The 24,208-nt window shown below is 53.5% G+C and overlaps 1 protein-coding gene across 1 annotated transcript in view; it reads right to left on the bottom strand.

Annotated features, from left to right (window-relative positions):
* The window catches only part of LOC143692466 (uncharacterized), a 103,661-nt gene that overhangs the window by 53,948 nt on the left and 25,505 nt on the right, over positions 1 to 24,208 (bottom strand). The window contains exon 3 of the mRNA XM_077172699.1: positions 18,114 to 18,701. Coding sequence (XP_077028814.1) covers positions 18,114 to 18,701 — 588 coding nt within the window. The remainder of the gene's footprint in view (positions 1 to 18,113; positions 18,702 to 24,208) is intronic.

The raw sequence follows: 24,208 nt of genomic DNA, 5'->3' as shown, positions 1-24,208 counted from the left end.
ATTATGCGGCACCATAAAGCCAAGGGAACATGGAACAGGTCTGGCTGGTTTGGCCTTCCAGGGACTACCTGACTGGTCTAGCTGGCCTTGGCATGTTGAGGGGCTCTTCTCATCTGCTGCTGAAACCCTGGAGCTCCATGCTTTCCTTCCTATGGAAACGAACTGTCCTTCTCAGCCAGGTGCCCGTGGCCAGAATTGGGATTTCACCTACAATATTCCCTATTGTGACAGACTGGAGGAGATTGTTGGCTGGAAACATTTCATGTGTGGGGGAGGAAGGGGCAGGTCCAGCCTTGCCCTGCCCTGGAAGCCCAGCCCTGCCCTGCCCTGGAACCCCAATCCCCCCAGAGCCTCTATCCCAGCCCAGCAGTGGCTGCCAGTCCCTGGCACAGCACAGGCAATGCTCCACAGCCACCTCTGCAGCCCCCAGCCCAGCTCCTGAGGGACCAAATGAGCCCAAGCCCCACCTGGGGGAAGGGCCCAGGGAGACCAAGGGGTATTGAAGGCTGACCACAAGGCAAGCACACATCTTGACCCTGGATCCTCTTGGAATTTCCATCTGAACAGTGCTGGAATCCAGGAGTAGGTAGCTGTGTGTGTGCTTCTCTGTATATTTTTTGTTTTTCTCTGTCTGTGTCTATTTCTTCTATTTCTGTTCTCTTGCAAATTGCAAATCTTGAGTAAGTTAAAACGGAACAGGCTTAGAGTCTGTGAAGATGAATGGTCCAATTTAAAGCTTTGATAAGTGGTTTTTGTTTTTCATTGAATGTCATATCAAACCATTTGCCAAGTTTCCATAATTTTCTCATATTACTAGTAAAGGCTGTTTAGATCTTTTGAGCTCCGGAAGATCTCTTGTCAGAATTTCTCCAGTGTGTCCCACTCAGAGGACACAAACAAATGTAATTCCTTTTAAATGTCTCCTTGAGAGAATTGTTTCCGGATTGAGGGTCAGGGCTTGTGTGTGCTGCTTGGCCCAGCCCAGGCAGGGCTGTCCCAGCCACATTCCACACTCCATTGCCCAGCTGGAGCCGCTGGTGCCTCTGAGTTGTGCTGCCCCAGCCCCAGGGACGCTCTCCTTGTCTGCCCATTCCCCCACGGTCTCTGGGCAGGGATGGCCTCACTGGGGGCTGCTGACATCCTCAGCAACTTGGAGGCTGCTGCTGAATTTCCCTGCTCCAGAGGCTTGTTCAGCCTTCAGCTCTTCAGTGCAGGAATTCAGTGTCCCAGGGCTCATGAACATTGAGAACACCTGAACAAGCCAAGCCTCTGAGAATCATTTGATTTTAATTTTCAAATCCTTTGTGGTTTAGTAGATCTCAGTAGTGTATTCAAAGTGAATACATGATATTTAAAAAGACAGTGAGAAAACATCTTTTAGGTCCTGTTTAGGATTTTTTCCTGTTTATAAATCGATATGTACAATCTCCAATTGACACTGAATCCAAGTACCTCCTCATGCAGTCTGAATTGATATGAAAATCAAGACCCTTCATGGCTGACAATCAATCAGACTCTGTCCCTACCCCCAGCCCACCATTTCCCCCATCCAAGCCCTGGCACTCAGAGCAGCCTTGTGCAAATCTGAGCTCCCTCCAGCCCAGGCTGCACCTGCAGCTTTCAGCTCCTTGGCTCCAACTCCCACCTGCTTTCCTTGGAGAAGGAGCTGCCTGAGACACAGAGGGATGTTCATTTCTTGTCAGCCAACAAAGCCAAGGGAAGGCACAGCTCCATCCAATGCCAAAGTCATTCCTCTGCTGGATATTAAATCCACTTTGCACAGCAGACAGTCTCAGAGCAATGGAAAACACCTTCTGTGCCCAGCACAGATCCCAAGGTCCCCCCAAACCCTCCCTGCCCCGATTCTTCCCAGATTTGCTCTTTGCACACACGAGTCACAGGCTGAAGCCAGGAGCTCCCTCCATGCTCAGAGGGAGCAAAAGAGAGAAAGGGTATGAAGAGCTCTCCTGTGCAGAGCCAAGGTCCAAGTGCAGCCCCTGCAGTGGGAACCACAACTCATCAGGTTTGTGTCCTTTGGGCTCAGGGCCTGGTGACACTCAGAGGCACAGAAAGGTTTCTTGCCAACAAACACAAGTTGAACATTTGAACAGTTTAATAACCATCACAGCTCTTCCCTCAGCTCTCTGGGATGTCCCAGCAGCATCTGACATGTCCCCCATGCCCAAGGGATTTCTGAACAGTTTTAGACAGAGACATAAGAAAAGGTAATTTAGTATTAGATATAACCATAATGAGATATTTAATTAATATTTATTTGAACTTGAACGACTGAGCCACTCCCTGAAGCTCAAAGCATGAAAGCAGTCAGCTGAGAGGCACTTGAATGACCAGAGGGCATCTGGAGGGGGAAATCGGAGAGTAGCAGGAGGGACGTGGATCCAGCTGGTCTAGTGAAGAGATGTAGTCAGACATGGCCATTTCAACAGGAGATGGAAACACCTGACGGAAGAGGGAGAGGAAATAATAGACTGATCATTGGGGACAGGAATAGAGGGGAAGATCAATATTTCTTCTCCTGCCATCAGCAAGCTTCCAGGGAATTCCCATTCCTGGTGGGAACACTTTGCCATTTCTTAAAAGTACTCAAGTGATTCAGATAATAAAGATTTGCCTGAGTATTATGAAACTAACAGGTAATAAAACCTGTGCACCTTTCCAAGCAGACATCAGTTGTGTGCCCATGGACGGGCATCGCCACTTGTGCCCTGAGGTGCCCAGCTGGGATTGGATCTCTCTGAGAGCACCTGAGGGAGAGCAGAGCACCTTGCAAGCTGCAGGGCCCTGACAGCCCCACAGGGCTCCTGTGCCATCAACATCTGCTCTGCTCCAGTCTGAAACAGGGCCCAGCATGGTGCTGGGATCATCAGAGAGCTGAGGTGTGTGCTGGAATTCAATGCTCTCCCCATCCCGCAGCAGCCCTGCCTTTCCCTGCTGCAGCCTTGGTCTCCAGCCCAGCCATGGAGGCTCTTTGGGCTCTGGAGTGTTGCTGCAGCCCCCAAGGGCAGCTGAGCTCTGCCTTTGGCCCAGTCAGGCCTGGCCAGCGCAGGCCATGCTCAGCAATTGCTTGTGTGTGCCTGGCCTTGCTGTCAGCCCCGGCAGCGGCTGCATGGACCCTTTGTGGCCCTGTGCTGGCCCAGCCATGGTGGCCCAGCCCCTGTGCAGGCCCAGCCCAGGCCAGGAGCATTGCGGCTGGGAACGGCCCCTGTGCCGTGGTGCCCACAGCAGCCTTGGGGCTCTGTGCCCCATGGCCTCCCTGCTGGGCAGCCCCTGCCAGCTCCTGCAGAGCCCGTGGCACCTGTGGGGCTGCACAGACAGCCCTGCCCCGGGCTCTGCCGGCCTCTGGGCCAGCAGAGAGGAAGTCAGGGCTGGCCATGGCCGGGAACAGGCCCTGAGCCCCGCAGGAGGATGGAGCTGGGCCACAGCCAAACTCAGCCCAGGCCAAAGCTGGGCTCAGCAGCCAGGGCTGCCAACGCATGGGCAGAGAGGCTGGCGCTGACAAATGTCCTGGGCCCCTCCCTGCTCTGTCCGTGCCACCAAGGGCACAGAGCAGCCTCCTCTCTGGGCCACTTGCCTGTTTGCAAAGCCTTGCACAGACGCTGGCCCTGCCCCACAAGGCCTGGCCTGAGTCCTGCCCCTGCACGCTCAGCCAGGCTGAGATGGACACTGATGGTTTCTGGGCCAGGCTCTCGGAGCCCAGCCCAGCTCCCTGCAAGCTCTGCCGGCTGCCCTGAGCTCTGGGCAGCACCAAGGGCCTCTCTGAGCCCAGCCCAGCCCAGCCGGCTCTGGCCCCACAGCTCTGCTCAGGCCAGGCTGCTCTGGGCACTGGCCCCACGGCCTCAGTCCCTGTCAAGGCCACAGCAGCAGCTGCAGCTGCCACAGGACTCAGCCCCAGCCATGGGGGAAGGTGCTTGGCCAAGGCCAAAGGAGGCTCCCTAGCTGCCCTGCTCCCCTCGGCCTGAGGTGCTGAGAGCTCTGCAGCCCCTGCTGCCATCCCATCTGCCCAGGGCAGCACAAGAGCCCCGGCCTTGGGGCCCTCAAGAGCTGCTCCTGCTCCAGGCCCAGGGCCCATGCCAAAGCTGGGACAGCAGCCACAAAGCTGTGCCCATTTCTGTTCATTGCTGCTCTGATGGGGATGGATCCTCAGCCACTTGGAGTTGATGATGAGTTTTACTACTCCAGAGGCTTCTTTCTTTAGCTTTTCAGTTGAGGAATTCAGTGAAAAAGGCTCATAAATATTTGTTTAAAACACCTGAACAAGAACAGCCCTGAGGAATAATCAAAGTTTTCAATTCTTCTTTGGTTAATTAGACAAATTTCAGAATTTTTTTCAATGTGAATCTGCTGTATTGAAAAAAAAAAGGAAGAGAACTGTTTTATCCAGTATTCTTTTCCTGTTTGGGGTTTAGTATAATCAATGTCCAATTGATATTGACCCCCAGCACCTTCTAATGCTGTGTGAAGAGATATAAAAATCAAGACCCTTCATGGCTGACAATCAATAACTCTTTGTCCCTACCTCCTCCCCACCATTTCCCTCATCCAACCCCTGGCACTCCTATGGATCAGGAATGGTGTGGCCAGCAGGGACAGGGTAGTGATTCTTGCCCTGTGCTCAGCACTGCTTGGGCAGCTCCTCAAGTGCTGTGTCCACTTCTGGGGCCCCCAGTTTAGGAAGGACATGGAGGGGCTGGAGCGTGTCCAGAGAAGGGAAACAAGGCTGGGGAGGGATCTGGAGCACAAGTCCTGTGAGGAGTGGCTGAGGAAGCTGGGGTTGTTTATCCTGGAGAAGAGGAGGCCCAGGGGAGACCTCATCACTCTCTACAACTCCCTGACAGGAGGGTGCAGCCAGGTGGGGTTTGGACTGTTCTTCCAGGGAACAGTTACAGGACAAGAGGACACAGCCTTAAGGTGCACCAGGAGAAGTTTAGACTGGACATTAGGAAATATTCCTCACATAAAGGGTGGTTGGGCATTGGAATGGGCTGTCCAGGGAGGTGGGTGAGTCACCATCCCTGGAAGTGTTTAAGACTGGATGTGGCACTCAGTGCCATGGTCTGGGTGACAAGGTGGTGTTGGGTCCCAGGTTGGACTTAATGCTCTCCAAGGTCATTTCCAGCCTGGTTGATTCTCTGATGATTGTGACACTGCAGGGCCTGGTGGCACTCAGAGGACCATGGTGACACTGTGTACGACATGGCAGCACAGAGCCAAGGGGCCATTGTGACATTGTGGGGCTGGATGGAAGCAAGGAGTCCATTGTGACAGTCTGGGTCCTGGTGGAACCACAGAGGCCACTGTGACCCTGCAGGGCCTTGTGGAACCATGCAGAGCATTGTGACAGAAGAGGACCTGATGTCATGATGGGGCCATTGTGACACTGCAGGGCCCCATGGAAGCAAGGGGCCAAGGCTGCTCCTCAGGGACTCCTGGAACGAAGGAAACATGTTTGACACCGTGGTGGCTCTTAGGACCAGAGGCAATTGTGACACTGTGGAACCAAGGAGAGCATTGCTGCCCTGCCAGACCTCATGGAACCAAGGATCCATTGTGACACTGCAGGGCCCAAGGATCCAAGGGACTTTGTGACACTAAGGGATCCCAGGGAATCAAAGGGACATTGCTACACTGGGAGGCCTCATGGAGTCATGGAGACCATTGGGACACTCTGGGGCCTCATGGAACTGTGATGACACCAAGTTGTCTGGTAGTGTGGATGTGCGGGAGGGTAGGAGGGCTCTGCACAGGGCCCTGGACAGGCTGGATGCAGGGCCCAAATCCAACAAGGTAAGGTTTAACAAGTCCCAGTGCCGGGTCCTGCACTTTGGCCACAACAACCCCTGCAGCTCTACAGGCTGGGGACAGAGTGGCTGGAGAGCAGCCAGGCAGAAAGGGACCTGCAGGGACTGATGGACAGCAGGCTGGACATGAGGCAGCAGTGTGCCCAGGTGGCCAAGAAGGTCAATGGCTGCTGGCCTGGATCAGGAATGTTGTGGCCAGCAGGAGCAGGGAAGAGATGGGCTGATTGCAGGGGAGGGAGCAGGGGTGGGAAGAGGAAGAAATTTTTGCCAGGAAGAGTAAAGAAAGCAAAGGTGAAGCCAAGGAAATGCTCAGGGCAGTTTGGGGGTGGCTGCCAGGCAGCCCTGGCTCTGAGCAACAGCGTCTGCAGTGGCACAGGAAACTCCCAGCTGATGGGAACAAACTTTCTGGCTGAGTGCAGGGGCCAGGACAAAGCTGAGGGGTTTCCCTGGTGTCCCCCAGGCCTTGCTGGCCCCAGGGGCTGATGGCATTTGTGCTCCCTCAGGTTCATGTCCCCACAGCAACAGCATGGGGGTGCTGGCCCTGCTGTGTGCAATGCAAACAGGGGCTGCTGAGGCAGTGCTGCCGTGTCTGTGCCTGCAAGGATGGGGCACCTGTGTTAGCTGGGGGAGAGGCCAGGGCTGCAGAGGGGGGATGTTGTTGGCAGCTGCATGAGGACGCTCTGGGACGCTGCCCTGGGCTGTGCAGCGCACTGGGCATGGATCAGCCCCTGCTCTGCTGCTCCTTCCCGTCTGCCCCAGGGCCCTTGCAGAGCCCCAGCCATGCTGTTTGCCCCCAGCCTGCCCACGGCCAGCCTGGGGCTGCTGACGGGGGTTTCTGTGCTGAGCATTGGCCTGGCCGTGTTCTGGAGAGAGCCTGGGCAAGGAGCCTGGAGCCCCCAGGGCCTGGCCTGAGGCGTCAGCGCTGCCCCAGCAGTGCCCATGGCCTGTCCCTGCTGCAGCCCCGGCACTGCCACCCCCAGGGCTGTGCCCGGCCCCGAGAGCACTCAGGCCCTGCAGCAACACCAGGGCCACCAGGGCAGCGGGGCAGGGCCACAGCAGCAGCACTGGCAACACCAAGTGCTGCTGCTGCTGCTGCTGCTGGGCACAGCTGCTGGGCCAGCACTGATCTGCCCCAGCTCTGCACACAGACATTGCTGCTGCAGCTCCAGAGAAGGCAACAAAAGGGCATCTCTGCAGAAAACTTTGCTAGGGGAGATCCTTTAGTTCATTTAAAGCCACAGAGAGTGTTAGGAACATTAATCCACAAACACCAGAGTTTTATGTCCAAAATGGAGACAGGGGAGTCGTTTCTAGCTTTATTCGAATAAAGGGAGAAGACATGGGGAATTCCCCTGGGATGTCTCGAATTTTTACAGGATGCAGCCATCTTTTTATGCTAATTTCCTGGCTGCATTTCCCTTCTCTCTTTCCATATTGGCTGAGGTACTTGATGGGTACAGACTCCCCGATAGGCCTGATACCAAAGATTTTCCAGATTTCCCTCTAATGTATAACCCTCCCTTTTACTTTTTAATTCTTATGGAATTTAGGGATTTTTCTTCCCCATTGTTTTTTATATCTCTCAATCTCTAATTTCATTTATCAGCAAACGTAAAGTTTATTTCTAAAAGCAAATATCTTTTTCCATTCATCAATCAGTGGAATCCTTCACGTTGTTTCTTTTATCTTCCAGAGCTAGTTTTATCTACCAGCAGACCCACAGATATTTTGTAAAGACAAATCCTCTATTCCTCTCAATAGCACAGCCCCTCATTGAGACAGTCTATGGCCACAGGGAAGGTGGAGAGAAACAAAATGAGAAATGGCCTAGAGGAATGACATGTCTTTGTTCAAAATCAGAAAAAAGTAAAACAAAAGAAAAAACCCCACAGCCAAAGCAATGAGAAGTACCCAATACTACTTCTATTGCAAGTGATTTCCAGAAATTGCCCAGCAGTTTAATGTTTCGGAAAGCATCCAGTCATCAGTCTCCACACTGCAGCCTTGAGCTCCTGGTTCCTCAGGCTGTAGATGAGGGGGTTCAGGGCTGGAGGCACCACCGAGTACAGAACTGACAGGGCCAGATCCAGGGATGGGGAGGACATGGAGGGGGGCTTCAGATAGGCGAGCAATGCAGTGCTGACAAACAGGGAGACCACGGCCAGGTGAGGGAGGCAGGTGGAAAAGGCTTTGTGCCGTCCCTGCTCAGAGGGGATCCTCAGCACAGCCCTGAAGATCTGCACATAGGAGAAAACAATGAACACAAAACAACCAAATGCCAAAAAGGCACCCACACCAAGAAGCCCCAGTTCCCTGAGGTAGGATTTGGCACAGGAGAGCTTGAGGATCTGTGGGATTTCACAGAAGAACTGGCCCAGGGCATTGCCATGGCACAGGGGCAGGGAAAATGTATTGGCTGTGTGCAGCAGTGAATAGAGAAAGGCACTGGCCCAGGCAGCTGCTGCCATGTGGGCACAAGCTCTGCTGCCCAGGAGGGTCCCGTAGTGCAGGGGTTTGCAGATGGACACGTAGCGGTCGTAGCACATGGTGGTCAGGAGGCAAAACTCTGCTACAATAAAGAAGAGAAAGAAAAAGAGCTGTGCAGCACATCCAGTGTAGGAGATGTTGCTGGTGTCCCAGAGGGAATTGTGCATGGCTTTGGGGACAGTGGTGCAGATGGAGCCCAGGTCAGCGAGGGCCAGGTTGAGCAGGAAGAAGAACATGGGCGTGTGCAGGTGGTGGCCGCAGGCTACGGCGCTGATGATGAGGCCGTTGCCCAGGAGGGCAGCCAGGGAGATGCCCAGCAAGAGGCAGAAGTGCAGGAGCTGCAGCTGCCGCGTGTCTGCCAATGCCAGCAGCAGGAAGTGCCTGATGCAGCTGCTGTTGGACATTTGCTGCGGCTGCACATGGGCATCTGTAAGAAAAGTAATCATGGTATAGTTGGGTTTGGAGAGGACTTGAAATATCCCAGCAGAGGCTGGGGGCACTTTCCCCCCACTGCCTGCCAAGGGCTCTGCTGCCTGGAGCTGTCCCTGCCAGCAGCTGCTTCCCTGTGCCCAGGGCTGGGCCCTGCCAGTGCTGCCAGAGCCCAGCCCAGCCCTGGGGGCTCAGCTCTGCCCTGCAGAGCCCTCCCAGCTCAGGCACTGCCCAGGGGCAGCTCTGGCTCTGCAGGCTCTGATGGCAACGTCAGAGCAACCCTGAGGAGGCTGGAAAAGCAACACTGATGCTGCCTGTGAGGGGCCCTGTGCTGATTTCTTTTACTGCCTGGTTTATAAACATCTGAGAAGATTGTGTTTTAAAACCTGAACTGAGAGATAAATATCTATGTGCATTTTCCTATCAAGGCAACCCAGAAAAATACATTTAAAAAGCATGATTTGCTCTTTGATCCAGTCCCTGCCTTTCTGTGCTCCCTGTATAATGCAGTTGGAAATGTTCTGCAGTTAAATGCCATGCTGGGAGCAGTCCTGAACAATGCAGCATCCTCCCCACACAAGGAGAACACTTCCAAGCCTCACCAGCTGTCTCCTGCCACCCAGACCTTGTCCCCCAGGGCTGGGAGCAGCTGCCAGGGCTGGCTGAGAGCTGTCCCTGGCAGGCAGCAGAGTCCCTGCCCCAGCACAGCGCCCTGGGCTGCAGGACCCTGCTCTGCAGGACAGCCCTGGGCACCCCTGGCTGCTCTGCACAAGAGACAAGCAGAGAATGTACTCACAGGCTCTGCAGGCATTGGCATGTTCCAGCTTGAGGAGATGGCTCCAGGAGCTGCAGCTGCACTGTCCTGCAGCCAGAGGTTCCTGTGCCAAGGGCTGGCAGTGATTGTGCCCCAGGCACTTCTCAGCCCCTTCCCAGCCCTGACTGATTGAAGCTCTCTGTGCCTCTGGGCTGTGCCCGCGCTGGCTGCAGGCAGTGCCCCAGCCCTGCTGGGCTGGCACAAGAGCTGCTCATCCAGAGAAATGTGCTTTTGAAGCTCTTCTTGGTGACCAGGAGCTGCCTCTGTGCCAGGAGCCCAGCCCAGCTCAGCAGCACAGACACAGCACCAGGACTTTAATCAGCCTCTGGGGCTTTGTGCTCAGGCCCTGAACATCAGTCCCTGAGAGGGAGCTGAAGAAACCTCTCCGGAACTCCAAGGCAGAATCCAACTCTAAAGTTTCTTGGACTTGTAATGGGTCCCAGAGAGGGACACGACTGAGAAAGTGTCCCCAGGCCCCAGGCAGAGCAGAGAACTGCAGGCAGTGATGACAGGTGGGGACAAAGAGAAGCCAAGTCTGGGTGCCCTGGGCCACAGCAGGGTCTGTGCCAGCAAGGGCTGGGAGGAGACACCTTGTCCTGAGGCCCTGGGGCCTCCTGGCACAGCCCCAGCCAGGCTGGGCACTGTCAGCCCCTTGTGCTGCCCTCAGCATCCCCCCCTAGCCCACATCCCAGTGGCCTCAAGGATCTGCTGCAAGGAGTCCCTGGGGAGCCTTGCTCAGCAATGGCCCTGGGGGCTCCTTCATGCTCCCTGCAGGGGCTGCAGGTTTTTCAAAGGACTTTGGCTTTGGCTTTTGCCTTGCAGTCTCTGAGAGGTTTGTGCAATCATGGCCTCCAATTATCTGCTGTAATTAGTCCCTGGAGAGGCTTTGTCAGTAACAACACTCAGTGGGGATCATTAATACTTCAAGGTACTTCAGTTCTTTTAAGGTACTTGGTGTTTCCCTTTTGATACAGACTCTGTGAGAGGTTTGTCTTAATCATGGCCCCAATTATCTGCTTTAATGAGTCCCTGGAGAGCTTTGTACTGACACTCAGTGGGGCTCATTAATGCCTTGAGATACTCAAGGTTTTTAAGGTATTTTATGGATTTAAGAATACTTTTAGGTACTTTGAAGGATTTTCCTTCCCACACTGAGTCTCTGGGAGGTTTTTGGGCCATCCTGGCCTTCAATTCTCTCCTCCAAGGAGTCCATGAGGATCCTGTGTTGGGTATCTTCTCCCTTTCTCTTTTACAACAAAGATGGAACTGAATAATTTTGTAAGACTTTCTTAAAGCATGCAAACAAACATGAGACAATTAACAATACAACAACAACCAATAAGAGAATTATAAGTTCTGTTTCAGCTTGACATCATCCAACCCTTTAGTCACGTTGGATTGGAAGAGTTTATTGACCCAGTCTTTGTTTTCCACTTGAAGCTTCTTGAACCCTTCCTTCAGTACCTGAATGCTCTTGTGCATTGACTCGCTGTGGCTGGAGAGGTTCATGCAGCACATGCCCTCAGAGTCTACACAGCCATGCCCATGTGCCCAGAGTAAAAACTCTATCGCTGTTCTGCAAGGTGGCGTGTCTGATGGTCTCTGTGTCTGAGAGCAGCCCACTCAATGTGAGGGAGGCAGCATTGGTTTGCTTACTTAACAGGCACCCAGGATGGTCTGATTGTCCTAAAGCTTCAGCTGCAGCCACCCAAGGTAGTCCAAATTGGGGGTGCTACCATCCAATACCTGGATTAAAACTTGCAAAGCCATCTCTTTGATATCATCCAATACTTCTCTGGGGATACCTGCTGCTTGATCATCTGGCAGGCTGTGTTGTCCTTCTCCAGCTAGATGGTTGATTGTCAATTCCACCCTTGCCTCATTATTAGCATAGTCTGCCATTAATTGATTTAATAAACACTTCCATTCTCCTTCCCACAGGGTGTATTCTGTAGGTGACAACAACAGGGTCATAATATATTTTAAATCATAGGGTTTTAAGACATGAGCTGTAAACATGGCCCTCATTAGGCCATTAAAACAAGGTAAGTCCTTCCTATGGTCTTTAGCTGCCCTACACAGATCCTTGATTTCCCCATAAACCAATGGCTGATACCTGGGATTCTGCCCCTTTCTTTCATAACAAATGGGGGCAATGAGGAGTTTCGAGGTTATTTGCCAGTCTCCTTCCTTAACTGGAGGTATGGCCCAGGGTGGAGAGGACGATTGACAGTGGGGGCGTCACCTGCAGCTGTTGTGGTGGAGTCTGGAGGTTCGTTCAGGGCGGAAGAGAAGGCTGTGGTAGCAGGAAGTGGAGGAGCCAAGATGGAGGGAGGATGGTCGAGCTCCCGAGCCACATTCAGGCTCCTTCTGTCTTGAGTCTCCAGGGCATGATGCTCCAAGACAGCGTGGCCATTGCCATCTTGGACCATCATGGAAGGTCTGAGAAAGGCAGGTTGGAGGGGAGGTGCCGAGTTAGGAGTGACCATCATATCGAGTTTTCAACCCACTGCTTGCTGGTGAAGGGTCTCAAGGATGGTGAGAAGATGGGGAGATGCAGGGTGCAATGGGGTCCCTTTTGATCGAAACGTACAGTTTAACTCCCACTGAGTCCCAAAATCCAGTGGTATGGATTTTGTCAGCAGAGGCATCTGGAAAATTTTAATGATCCGCCTCATGATTAATTTTAATTCGTTCTTTAAAAATATTTTGTCATGATCAGTGAGAATTAAAGCATCCATGTATGCTCCTTTCTACTTTGGACATCTGGATGCCCATTTTTCTCTTTCTCTGCCTTATGGGGAAGAGCCACCAGAACACCCCAAATCAGTTATGGGGCGTGGGTGCATATTGTAAAAACACAGTGGCAAAATGGGCAATAAATGTCTTGCATTTCCCAAAACCCATCTGCAATCCCTATGCAGGTGAAACCATCGCTGTCCCTGCTGATCCTGGGCAAGGTCCCTTGACGCAACGATGAATCTCCCGGGCCTGGCACAATCCAAAATCCCGGGGAGCCCTGGCCTATCCATCAGCTAACCCCAGCTGACGTGACTGACACAGGGAGCCCTGAGTGTCATGGTCCCTGTTTGGGCGCCCAAGGTCACAATGAGGGTGGCTGTGACAAACCTCTCTGGTTCCCTGACTTCAGGGCGAGGGTGGCGAAAATGGAAAGGAGCAGGATCAATGGAGTTGTTTAAAAGGAACTTTAATAACAGGGTGAAAAATAATAAACATGGAGAAGTGTAGAACAGTATAAAGGGGCAGGATCCAAAGACTCAAGACAAAGGGGGTAACAACATGTACACCTGGGGGTAGAACACTCTAGAACAATAACCCTATAGGGGGAACAAGTAACCAATAGGGGAAGAGAACTTAGACAAGTTAGCATAACAGCTCTGAAGGCTTTTTGGAGAACTTTCAAGCTCACTGTAATTTAAACAAATAATTCCCAGGGCTTGAAACTCATGCCCAATTCTTTTGGGGTAAAATCTGTCTGACTCTGAGTTACAGCCAGGCTAACTCCCACACCGCTGCTTTGCACTGGCCCCTTGGGACCATGCAGCCCAACAGAGCCACAATGATGTCCTGGGTTCCACAAGGCCCCACAGTGTCACAATGGTACCTTGGATCCATGGTGCTCTGCTGGGTCACAATGGCCCCTTCATTTCACAAGGCTCCCAAGTGTCACATTGGTCTCCATAGGAAGGAAACCACAGAGCCCCCATGTTTCAGGAGCTGATGAACAGCAACCACCAGAGGCCAAGGCAAGCCTGACCTGTCTGTCCTGGCAGGTTTGCCTGAAGCAACCCTTGGATATTTGAAATTATGAATACGGAGTCCTAATTTCAGACATTTGGGCCTGGAGAAGGATGATTATTTCCATACAAAGAAAAGCACAAGAGCCCTTTCCAGTGTTTGGAAAATAGGTGAGTGCTGCCCCTCAGGAGGCAAAGACCAGCCAGCCCTTTCTGTTCTGGCAGCTTTTGTCTGGGAGCAATCCTTGGATACACAGAAATTTGGAGATGGAATCCTAATTTTGGCCATGGATGCCTGGAAAAGATGGACAGTTCTCTTCCATAAAAAGAAAAGCCCAGAGCCCCAGTGTTTCAGGGGCAGATGGGAGTGGCCTTCCACATTCCAAGGTCAGCCAGACCTGTCAGGTGACCCCTGGGAGGCCAAGGCAGCCACACCTGTTTCATGTTCCCTTGGTTCCACAGGGCCCTGCAGTGTCACAATGGCTCCTTGCTTCCATGAGGCCCTCAGGTGTCATAATGGCCCCTTGGTTACACAAGTCCTTAAGGATCTTAATGGTCTCCATGGTTCCACAAGGCCCCACAGTGTCACAATGGTCTTTGGGTTCCATGAAGCCTGGCTGTGTCCAATGGCCCCTTGGTTCCATTGGGGCCCAGTAGTGCAACAATGATTCCCTTGGTTCCACAAGTTCCCATAGTGTCACAATGGCCCCTTCCTTCCATGAGGCCCTGCAGGGTCACAATGGTCTCCATGATTCCATGGGGCCTTGCAGTGCCACAATGCTCTCCATGGATCCACAGTGCCCTGCAGGATCACAACAGCCCTTTGGCTCCACGAGGCCCTGAAATGCAGCAATGGCCTCTTGGTTCCACAAAGCCCTGCTGCTTCACACTGGCCCCTTGGGACCATGCGGCCCAACAGAGCCACAAAGATGTTCTTGGTTCCACGAGGCCCCACAGTGTCACAGTGGCCCCTTGGATCCATGGTACCCTGCAGGGTCACAATGTTCCCCTTGGTTCCACAAGTTCCTACAGTGTCACAGGTTCCACAAGGGCCTGCAGTGTCACCATGGCCCTTTGGTTCCACAATGCTCCGCAGTGTCACAATGGTCTCCATAGGAAGGAAACAAGTGAGCGCCAGTGGTGCAGTGGCAGATGAGAGGCAGTCACCAGAGGCCAAGGCTGGCCAGACTTGACTGTATGGGCAGATTTTGTCTGGGAGTAACCCTTAGATATAGGGAATTTTAGACCCAGAATCCCAATTTTGGCCATGGGTGCCTAGACAGGAAAGACAGTTCTTTTCCATAGGAAGAAAAGCACAGAGCCCCAGTGCTTCATGGTCAGATGGGAAGTGGCCCTTGACATGCCAAATTCAATGGGACCTGTCAGACAGCCCCCAGGAGGCCAAACCAGACAGACTTGTTCAATGTTCCCTTGATTTCATGGATCCCCACACTGTCACAGTGTAATCCTTGATTCCATGAGGTCTGGCAATGTCACAATGGCTTCTTGGTTTCATGAGCCCCAACAGAGTCACAAGGGTCCATTGGCCCCACGCAGCCCCGCTGTGTCACAATGGCTCCTTGTTTCTATTTTAAATCAATCACAATCAAACCACAGTTTGATCACTGATCCTTGCTTCCATAGGGCCCATGATTTGCACAATGGTCTCCTTGATTCCACGATTCCTGGATTCCACAGTCTCACCATTGTTTCCTTGGATCTCCATTGTCACAACTGAGCCATGGCTCCATGAGGTTCCGTAGTGTCACCGTGGTCGCTGTCAGAGGCTGGATGAGATCCATGTCCCGAGACACCTTGGGATGCTCGGAATGCCCGTGTGGGGCCAGGGCCGGGTCAGGCCTTGGTTTGTGGTGGGACAGAGCCCCGCCCCCAGCCCTGGCCTGGCAGAGCTGTCAATCACACAGCAGGGAGTGATGTTAACCCAGCTCTGACTGGCCCAGCTGTCAATCAATCAATCACACACCAGCAGCTGGTGCTACCCTGGCTCTGATTGGATGAGCAACTGACAGTCCCACCCCAGGGGCGGGCCCATGAAGGCCCAGGGGGTAAAAAGCCGGAGTGAGGCCAGCCCAGGGTCTGGATCCTGCCTTCTCATGGGGTTCCTGTGTTGGTGATGCTGGAACCTGAGCAGTTGGTACCCATGTGCGTGTCTTTCTATGGATCCTCTGTCTTTCTGTTGTTCTCTGTTTCTTCTCCTTCTAATCCTACTTACCTGGAACATTTTTGGGTAACTTAACATGTTAAGGGTTAAAGGGATTTAGGTTTAATGTGTGGGAATCCAGGGCACAGGGAATATTTCTCTGTCTGCTCTGAGGGATCCTGACCCCCAGAGAAACACTGCCTTTAACCTTTGCCAATGGAGAGGACTTTCAAGACTTTGAGATAGATTAGAATTTAGTGATGTGTGAAATAGATTATAGAGAGTAGTATAGTATGTGACTTGGGTGAGAAATTTAGGTTTTGGGATTTTTAGTATGGTGTAGATAGGAAGCAAGATGCAGGAATTTGGGTGTAGTCCCTGTCTTCTTCTTCACCTACTCCATTTTCTGCAGTGTTGGTGGCACAGGGTGATTGGTCAAGGAAAGCACAGTGCAGAGGTCATGTGGACAGTCAAGGGATGAGTTAGTGGTCGATAAGCAGAAATAATGTATGTTTTAAGAGTTAATTGCATGAGACAACTTTAAAAGACCTTGAAACCGTACATTTTGGCGACATTGTGCGGTGCTTTTCCAGCACCCTGAGCCTGGTATGGACAGCAATGCAAAACTTTAGAAAAGATAACAATAAACAAGAAGCTGAAGAGTGAAAAAGTCCGATGCATCTCCTTTTACCTGGCACAGAACTGCTACAGGAGGGTTTCCTCCATCAAGGGAGCCCCCAGAAAAGCCCAACATAAAACAAACATCAATGACTGGTGCCCTGACAATGTCTGTAATAAGTTGTCTCTTTTCCATAAAGTTGTTTACTGAAGGGTGTTGTCTTAATTGGCCAATCATGTGAAATGTGTTGATTAAATGACCAATGAGGTCCACCTGTAGCAAAACAACGTATAAAAGAAGAGGATTGACAAAATGGGTGGCTTTTAGCCCTTAGCCTTCTGATCTGAGTCTGTGTCATCGCTGATTCAATGGTTACACTGGGGGATCTGTGGGGGCTATTGGGGATCCTTTCTGTATTTTGTGACCCAAGAGGAGCTCCTCTAATAAACTTTGCCTGAAGCTCCCACTATGACCATGACAGGAACCCCAGTGAGTGTCTGGGCCATCCCGGCTCTTTGGCAGCCTGGGCACTCCTGGGATGTCACCGTGGAGCCCCCGTGAGTGCCTGTGACAGATCAGTGCCTTTGCAGCCCAAGGTGCCCTGGGATGTCACCATGGAATGGCTGTGACTGCCTCTGACCACAGGGCTCTTTACCATCCCCAGAAAGCCCTGGGAGGTCTCCATGGAGCCCCTGTCTCTGGGTGTGACATTCCAGCTCTGAAACAGCCTGGAGACTCTTGGAAAGATCCCATGGAACCCCTCTGAGGGCCTGTGACAAATCTGATCCTTAGCAGGCAACCATCACCAGGACCCTGTTCCTGTAGTCAGTTTCCATGGCAACCATCACCAGCCCCCTGTTACTATGGTCAGTTTCCATGGCAACCATCCCCAGCCCCCTGTTGCTATGCTCTGTCCTTTGGCAGCTCTATGGAGACCCCATGCCAGGGGTGGTTGCCATGGACACGAGCTCAGGCCTGCAGCCAGAGCCCGTTGCCATGGCAACCATTGGCAGCCCCATCCCCAGGCTGATGGGATCCCAGAAGCACAGAATTGGCTGAGCTAGGAGGGACCCATCAGGATCCTCCAGTCCAACTGCTGGCCCTGCACAGGACACCCCAACAATGCCAGCCTGGGCCTGGCAGCGCTGGCCAAACGCTGCTGCAGCTCAGAGAGCCCTGGAGCTGAGACCCTTCCCTGGGGAGCCTGGCCAGGGCCCCAGCAGCCTCTGGGCCAAAAACCTTTTCCTGACATCCAAGCTGAGCCTGCCCCGACTCAGCTGCAGCCGCTCCCTCCACTCCTGTCCCTGGGCACCAGAGGGAAGAGGTTCCCACAGCCCCAGCCAGGGACCCGCTCCCAAGGCTGCTGCCATGGCCACCAGGGCTGGCACCAGCTGGGATGCTCGGTTTCCACGGGCCGGGCTTCAGGAATGGGATTCCCCAATTTCCTGCTCCCGCTAAAACCGCGCTGCCCTCGCTGCCCTCCCGCCCCCCATGGAAAGCACAAAAGGCAAAGATCCCGGGCTGGGATAAGAACAATTTATTGGGAACAGGAATGAGATAAAGAAGAAACAGGAACAGAAACAATATTGATAACAGAAGGGATAAATAAAACTGTTTACAGGGAAAACTACAACACAACTCACAGGGTCTGCCTGGCTACAATATTTCTTGCCTGGAAAGGACACCCTTCTCCTCAGGGAGAGAGAGAGAGAGTCCCTTTCCTGTCCCTGGCAATGATCTGAGGTGGGACTGAATGTAATGACAGGGCCATGGCCAGACCCTCATGTTTTTCAATGCCACATCAGGTCATTGGCAAAGGGCAGGAAAAGGTACAGGTGTCTTCCCAGCATGGATCACAGGGAACATGGATCACCAGGGCTCTTTCCAATCTGGCTTCTCCCATGGGGGATGAAGCTGGAGTGGTGCATCAAGCTGTTCCTGCAATTGAGGCACTTGCAGGGCTTCATTTACTGGTGGCTCCGTTGGTGTCTTGTCAAATGAGAGCTGCTGGTGAAGCTCTTCCCACACTGGGGACACTCGTAGGGCCTCTCCCCAGTGTGGATGCGCTGGTGCCTGATGAGGGTGGAGTTGTGCTTGAAGCTCTTCCCGCAGTCAGGGCAGTAGAAGGGCCTCTCATCCGCGTGAATCCGCTCATGCAGGCGGAGATTTGAGCTGGTCCGAAACCTCTTCCCACACGTGCGGCACTCGTAGGGTCTCTCCCCAGTGTGGATGAGCTGGTGCCTGATGAGGTGGGACTTGCGCTTGAAGCCCTTCCCGCAATCAGGGCAGTGGAAGGGCCTTTCCTCTGTGTGAATCTGCCGGTGCCTGGCGAGATCAGGGCTGGTGTGAAACCTCTTCTGGCACTCAGGACACTCGTAGGGCCTCTCCCCAGTGTGGATGCACTGGTGGGTCAAAAGGGTGGAGCTGCAGCGGAAGCCCTTCCCACACTCCCCACACTCGTAGGGCCATTCCCCAGTGTGGATCATCTGGTGGCTGATCAGGGTGCTGCTCTGCCTGAAGCTCTTCCCACACTCCAAGCACTTGTGGGGCTTTTTCCCATCATGAATCTGCTCATGGGCCACCAGCTCCAAGCTCTGGCTGAAGCTCTGTCCACCTTCCTGGCTCAGGGTGGGTCTTTCCTCCTCAGAGCACCCTGGGCTGGGTTTGGAGCCCCTTCTCCTGTGGGATCTCTGGGGCTTTTCCTCCACGTGGGAATTCTGCACTGTGGAGCCACTCAAAATGGCCTCTTCCATGAGGTTCTGCCACAGGGATTTGCCCTCCCTGGTCTCCATCCTCAGCTTCTTCCCTGGGGGAGGAAGGACAAGGAGAGGATGGGATTTGCCTCCGTGCCAGAGGGAAGGGGAAGGAGATCCCCCCAGTGCATCCCCGGCAGGACGGGGTTGGCAGCAGGGTTGTCCTGCAGCCGGGGGCTGTGCTGGGCTGGGAGATGGAGCAGGAGAGAGGGGGAAAGGGGCACTGACTTCCTCCTCACCTGCCTGGGGCTCCTGGGGCTCCTTCTTCTTCCTCACAGCCTCCTCCTCCATCTGGCCAAGTTTATGGGATGGAAAATCCTGTTTTGAGAAGAAAACAAGGGATAAGTACATTGAATTTTGTACTGGTTTGAAGTCAAACCTGGGGGAGAGTCTAAACCAGAATTTACAATTAGATAAGAAAAGAAGATCAAGGCAATGCTACAGAAACACTGCCTTAAACTGACAGAGTCAGGATATAACCTGACACCCTGTTGCTGGTCAGGCTGGTGGCAGCAGTCCCATTAAATGGTGGCTGCAGTCCTGTTGGAGTGATGAACGTGATTCTGTCCAAGCAGTGATCCTGTAGAAGGCTCTGGTCTTCCTCTGGAGGTCCAGTGGTGGTTCTGGAGCTCTTGTCCTCTGGGAATCCAGTAGGCAAGCTGCTCCTGGTGTTGCAAGGCTCACCTTATATGCAGGTAGGAATGCTTGGATCCTGCCCCTGGGCGGAGCATCCCACAATGGGATGATGGAATTTGATCAGTCCTGCAGTGACACTCAAGGGCCCATTCCCAGAAGATATCTCCCCTGGAGGGCGTTATCAGGGCTGAGTCATGGAAGAGATCAAGAACACTGCCCCACCTGTTGATAGCAGTTGATGAAGATGGGGATTGAAAACATGCATTTGGTTCCATCTTACACTGCAGCCTGAAACAGTGGGGGAATCCCTGCTCAGGGGGTGAACACCACCCCCCTTACCCAAACTGGCTCAGGTGTAAAACCCCCAGCCTGGGAAGGCCACACACACAGGGGACAATGTCACACTTGCCCTGCCCCAGGGGAGGTCTCTGTCCCTGTCACTCCGTGGCTGTCCCCCCTTTTCTCTTTCACAGGCCAGGGGCTTTGCCAAATCTAAGAATAAGTTTTTTCTTTGTCCCTGTCACCTTTGTGACATCTACACAGAGCTTTCCCTTCCTTTTCATACTCTTTTCAGAAAAGAGATATCAGAGTTTATTGGGCCGAATTTCCACTTTGCTTTTATCAGAATGTGCCAGCAGCTGAGCTGGAGCTGTGCAGAACCAATGGATTTTGGAATTGCCACAGAATCGCTTCTACGGTCAGTTTATTAAAAATTGCGATTTGTTTGCGTTTTCACCACAAGTGACTTGTGGGAAGAGCAAATTCAAGGCATTTTCTGTAGGGTTAATTTGATTTTTTTCCAGAAACAACTTTACTTTGTCCGGTGCCCAGGGGATGCTCAAGGGGTTTCTGGGCCTCTCACACTGGGGGAGAGGCTTGGGAGGGTCTTGGGGGGCTTGTCCCTGTCCCTGTCACCCCAGGCCATTCCCCAGGGGTGTCCCTGTCCCTGTCACCCCAGGCCATTCCCCAGGGGTGTCCCTGTCCCTGTCACCCCAGGCCATTCCCCAGGGGTGTCCCTGTCCCTGTCACCCCAGGCCATTCCCCAGGGGTCTCCATCATTCTCACCCAGGGAATGCCTGGGGGGTCTCCCTCCCTCTCTCCCCTGTGCCAGGGGGTGCTCGGGGCAGTCTCTGTCCCTCTCAGCCCAGGGCATGCTCGGGGCTCTCTGTCCCCTGGCCCTGGGGGATGCTCGGGGGGTCTCCATCCCTCTGGCCTCAGGCAATGCCTGTGCAGGGCTGGGCACCAGGGGCTCTGTGTCCCTCTCACCGCTGAGGCTGCTCGGGGCTGGGGGGGCTCTGCCACCTTCTCACCCCTGGGGAGGCCGGGGGGGTCTCTGTCCCTCTCAGCCCTGCTGGGACCCCACCCAAACATCATCGGGGTCACAGGGACAGAGACACCCCCAAACCCCCAGAAGGGCTGAACCTGGGATTTGGTTTGGGGCTGAGGATTTAGGAAGGGGCTGGAATTGGGGCTGGGATTAGAGTTGGGGCTGAGATTTGGATTAGAGCTGGGATTCGGGTTAAGGCTAGACATGGGATTGGCTTTAGGGCTGGGGTTGGGATTGGATCTGGGGCTAGATGAGTGTGGGGCTGGGATAAGAATAAATTCAGAACTGTGAGTGTGTCTGAACATGCAGTGAGATTGAGACCAGGATCAGGGTCAGGTTTGGGACTGAGCTCACCCAGAGCAGGACAGTGGGGATGTCACTGCAGGATGTCCCTGGCATTGTCCCACCCCTCCTCAGGCACCTCCAAACATGGGGCGCAGCTGGGTGCCCCAAGATCCAGGTGCTCCCACGCTGCCCCTCAATACCAGGTGAGCATTCCCTGAGGGCAGCCCTGACTGTGACCCTTGGGGCTCTGGGATCAGCCCTCACATCCCTGTGGGAGCAGCTGCAGACAGGATGAGAGATTTCCCCCCCCTCTTTTTCCTGAGGAAGGATGAGCAGGGCTGAGAGGGACAGAGACCCCCCCGGCCTCCCCAGGGGTGAGAAGGTGGCAGAGCCCCCCCAGCCCCGAGCAGCCTCAGCGGTGAGAGGGACACAGAGCCCCTGGTGCCCAGCCCTGCACAGGCATTGCCTGAGGCCAGAGGGATGGAGACCCCCCGAGCATCCCCCAGGGCCAGGGGACAGAGAGCCCCGAGCATGCCCTGGGCTGAGAGGGACAGAGACTGCCCCGAGCACCCCCTGGCACAGGGGAGAGAGGGAGGGAGACCCCCCAGGCATTCCCTGGGTGAGAATGATGGAGACCCCTGGGGAATGGCCTGGGATGACAGGGACAGGGACATCCCCGGGGAATGGCCTGGGGTGACAGGGACAGGGACACTCCTGGGGAATGGCCTGGGGTGACAGGGACAGGGACAACCCCTGGGGAATGGCCTGGGGTGACAGGGACAGGGATACCCCTGGGGAATGGCCTGGGGTGACAGGGACAGGGACAATCCAACCAAGCCCCTCCCAAGCATCCTCCAGGGCGAGAGGCTCAGAGACCCCTCAAGCATCCACTAGGCACTGGACAAAGGAAAGTTGTTTCTTGTCAGAAATCAAACTTAACGGTACATAAAATGCCTTGAAGTTGCTCTTCCCTAAAGAGAATTGTGATGGAAATGGAAACAAATCCCAAACATGAATAAACTGACAGTACAACCAATTTTGTGGCAATTCCAATTCCCATTGGTTCGTGCACAGCTCCAGCTCAGCTGCTGGTGCATTCTGATGAAAGAAAAGTGGAAATTCAGCCCAATATAGATTATGAAAAGGAAGGGAAAGCTCTGTGTAGCTGTCACATAGGTGACAGGGACAACGAGAAATATGATTCTCACATTTGGCAAAGCCCACCAGCCTGTGAATTTGGCAGTTACTTGGGAATTTAGCTACTTGAGCTGGGCTTCTTGTGAGACTTTCAGCAGCCCTGTGTTCCTCACCTTGGGGTGAATGAACCTTGTCAGTCTCGCTGGTATCTTTTGCTCCCTTTCCTCCAGTGATTTTAACAAACTTTTCAAGAAAGGACATCAAAATATTTTCTTTACACTCCAGTCCCACAACAGCCATTTTCCTCATCAGTTCTCCTGTAAGTCACTCAGAGGAAGCTGCGTCCAAGTTTCCATGATTTCCTCCAGAGAGAACCACAACCTCCTCAGAGGAAGGAACCATGCTGTTGTCAAAGGCAACTGGGGTAGAAGAACAGTGCCCTGAACTCACTCTGCCAAAATAATTTTGCAATCTGGTTAAGAAAATATTAGAGAGATGCCATTTGCCCTGGAGCAGGGCAAGTGTGACATTGTCCCCTGTGTGTGTGTGGCCTTCCCGGGGTGGGGGTTTTACACCTGAGCCAGTTTGGGTAAGGGGGGTGGTGTTCACCCCCTGAGCAGGGATTCCCCCACTGTTTCAGGCTGCAGTGTAAGATGGAACCAAATGCATGTTTTCAATCCCCATCTTCATCAACTGCTATGAACAGGTGGGGCAGTGTTCTTGATCTCTTCCATGACTCAGCCCTGATAACGCCCTCCAGGGGAGATATCTTCTGGGAATGGACCATTGAGTGTCACTGCAGGACTGATCAAATTCCATCATCCCATTGTGGGATGCTCCGCCCAGGGGCAGGATCCAAGCATTCCTACCTGCATATAAGGTGAGCCTTGCAACACCAGGAGCAGCTTGCCTACTGGATTCCCAGAGGACAAGAGCTCCAGAACCACCACTGAACCTGCAGAGGAAGACCAGACCCTTCTACAGGATCACTGCTTGGACAGAATCACGTTCATCACTCCAACAGGACTGCAGCCATCATTTAATGGGACTGCAGCCACCACCCTGACCAGCAACAGGGTGTCAGGTTATATCCTGACTCTGTCAGTTCAAGGCAGTGTTTCTGTAGCATTGCCTTGATCTTCATTTTCTTATTAAATTCTAATTCTGACTTAGACTCTCCCCCAGGTTTCCCTTAAATCCTGTGCAAAAGACAATGTGTGCACCCTTTGTTTTCTTCCCAGAACAGGATTTCCCATTCCCAAGTCTTGACTGGATGGAGGAGGAGGCTGCGAGAAACAGGAAGGAGCCCCAGGAGCCCCAGGCAGGTGAGGAGGAAGTCAGTGCCCCTTTCCCCCTCTCTCCTGCTCCATCTCCCAGCCCAGCACAGCCCCCGGCTCCAGGACAACCCTGTTGCCAACCCCGTCCTGCTGGGGATGCACTGGGGGAATCTCCTTCCCCTTCCCTGTGGCACGGAGACAAATCCCATCCTCTCCTTGTCCTCCCTTCCCCAGATAAGGAGCTGAGGATGGAGACCAGGGAGGACAAATCCCCACAGCTGAACCTCGTGGAAGAGGCCATTTTAAATGGCTCCACGGTGCAGAATTCCCACGTGGAGGAAAAGCCCCAGAGATCCCACAGGAGAAGGGGCTCCAAACCCAGCCCAGGGTGCTCTGAGGAGGAAAGACCCACCCTGAGCCAGGAAGGTGGACAGAGCTTCAGCCAGAGCTCAGGGCTGGTGGTCCATGGGCAGCTTCATGATGGGGAGAAGCCCCACAAGTGCTTGGAGTGTGGGAAGAGCTTCAGGCAGAGCAGCACCCTGATCAGCCACCAGATGATCCACACTGGGGAATGGCCCTACGAGTGTGGGGAGTGTGGGAAGGGCTTCAGCTGCAGCTCTGCCCTCATCATCCACCAACGCATCCACAAGGTGGGGGGGCCCTACGAGCCTACCAGTGTCCCCAGTGTCAGAAGAGGTTTCAGACC

This window comes from Agelaius phoeniceus (genome assembly GCF_051311805.1).
Source record: "Agelaius phoeniceus isolate bAgePho1 chromosome W unlocalized genomic scaffold, bAgePho1.hap1 SUPER_W_unloc_1, whole genome shotgun sequence".
In the NCBI taxonomy this organism is placed as follows: domain Eukaryota; kingdom Metazoa; phylum Chordata; class Aves; order Passeriformes; family Icteridae; genus Agelaius; species Agelaius phoeniceus.
The sequence above is the reverse complement of the archived record's forward strand: the minus strand, read 5'-3'. Positions and strand labels throughout refer to the sequence as shown.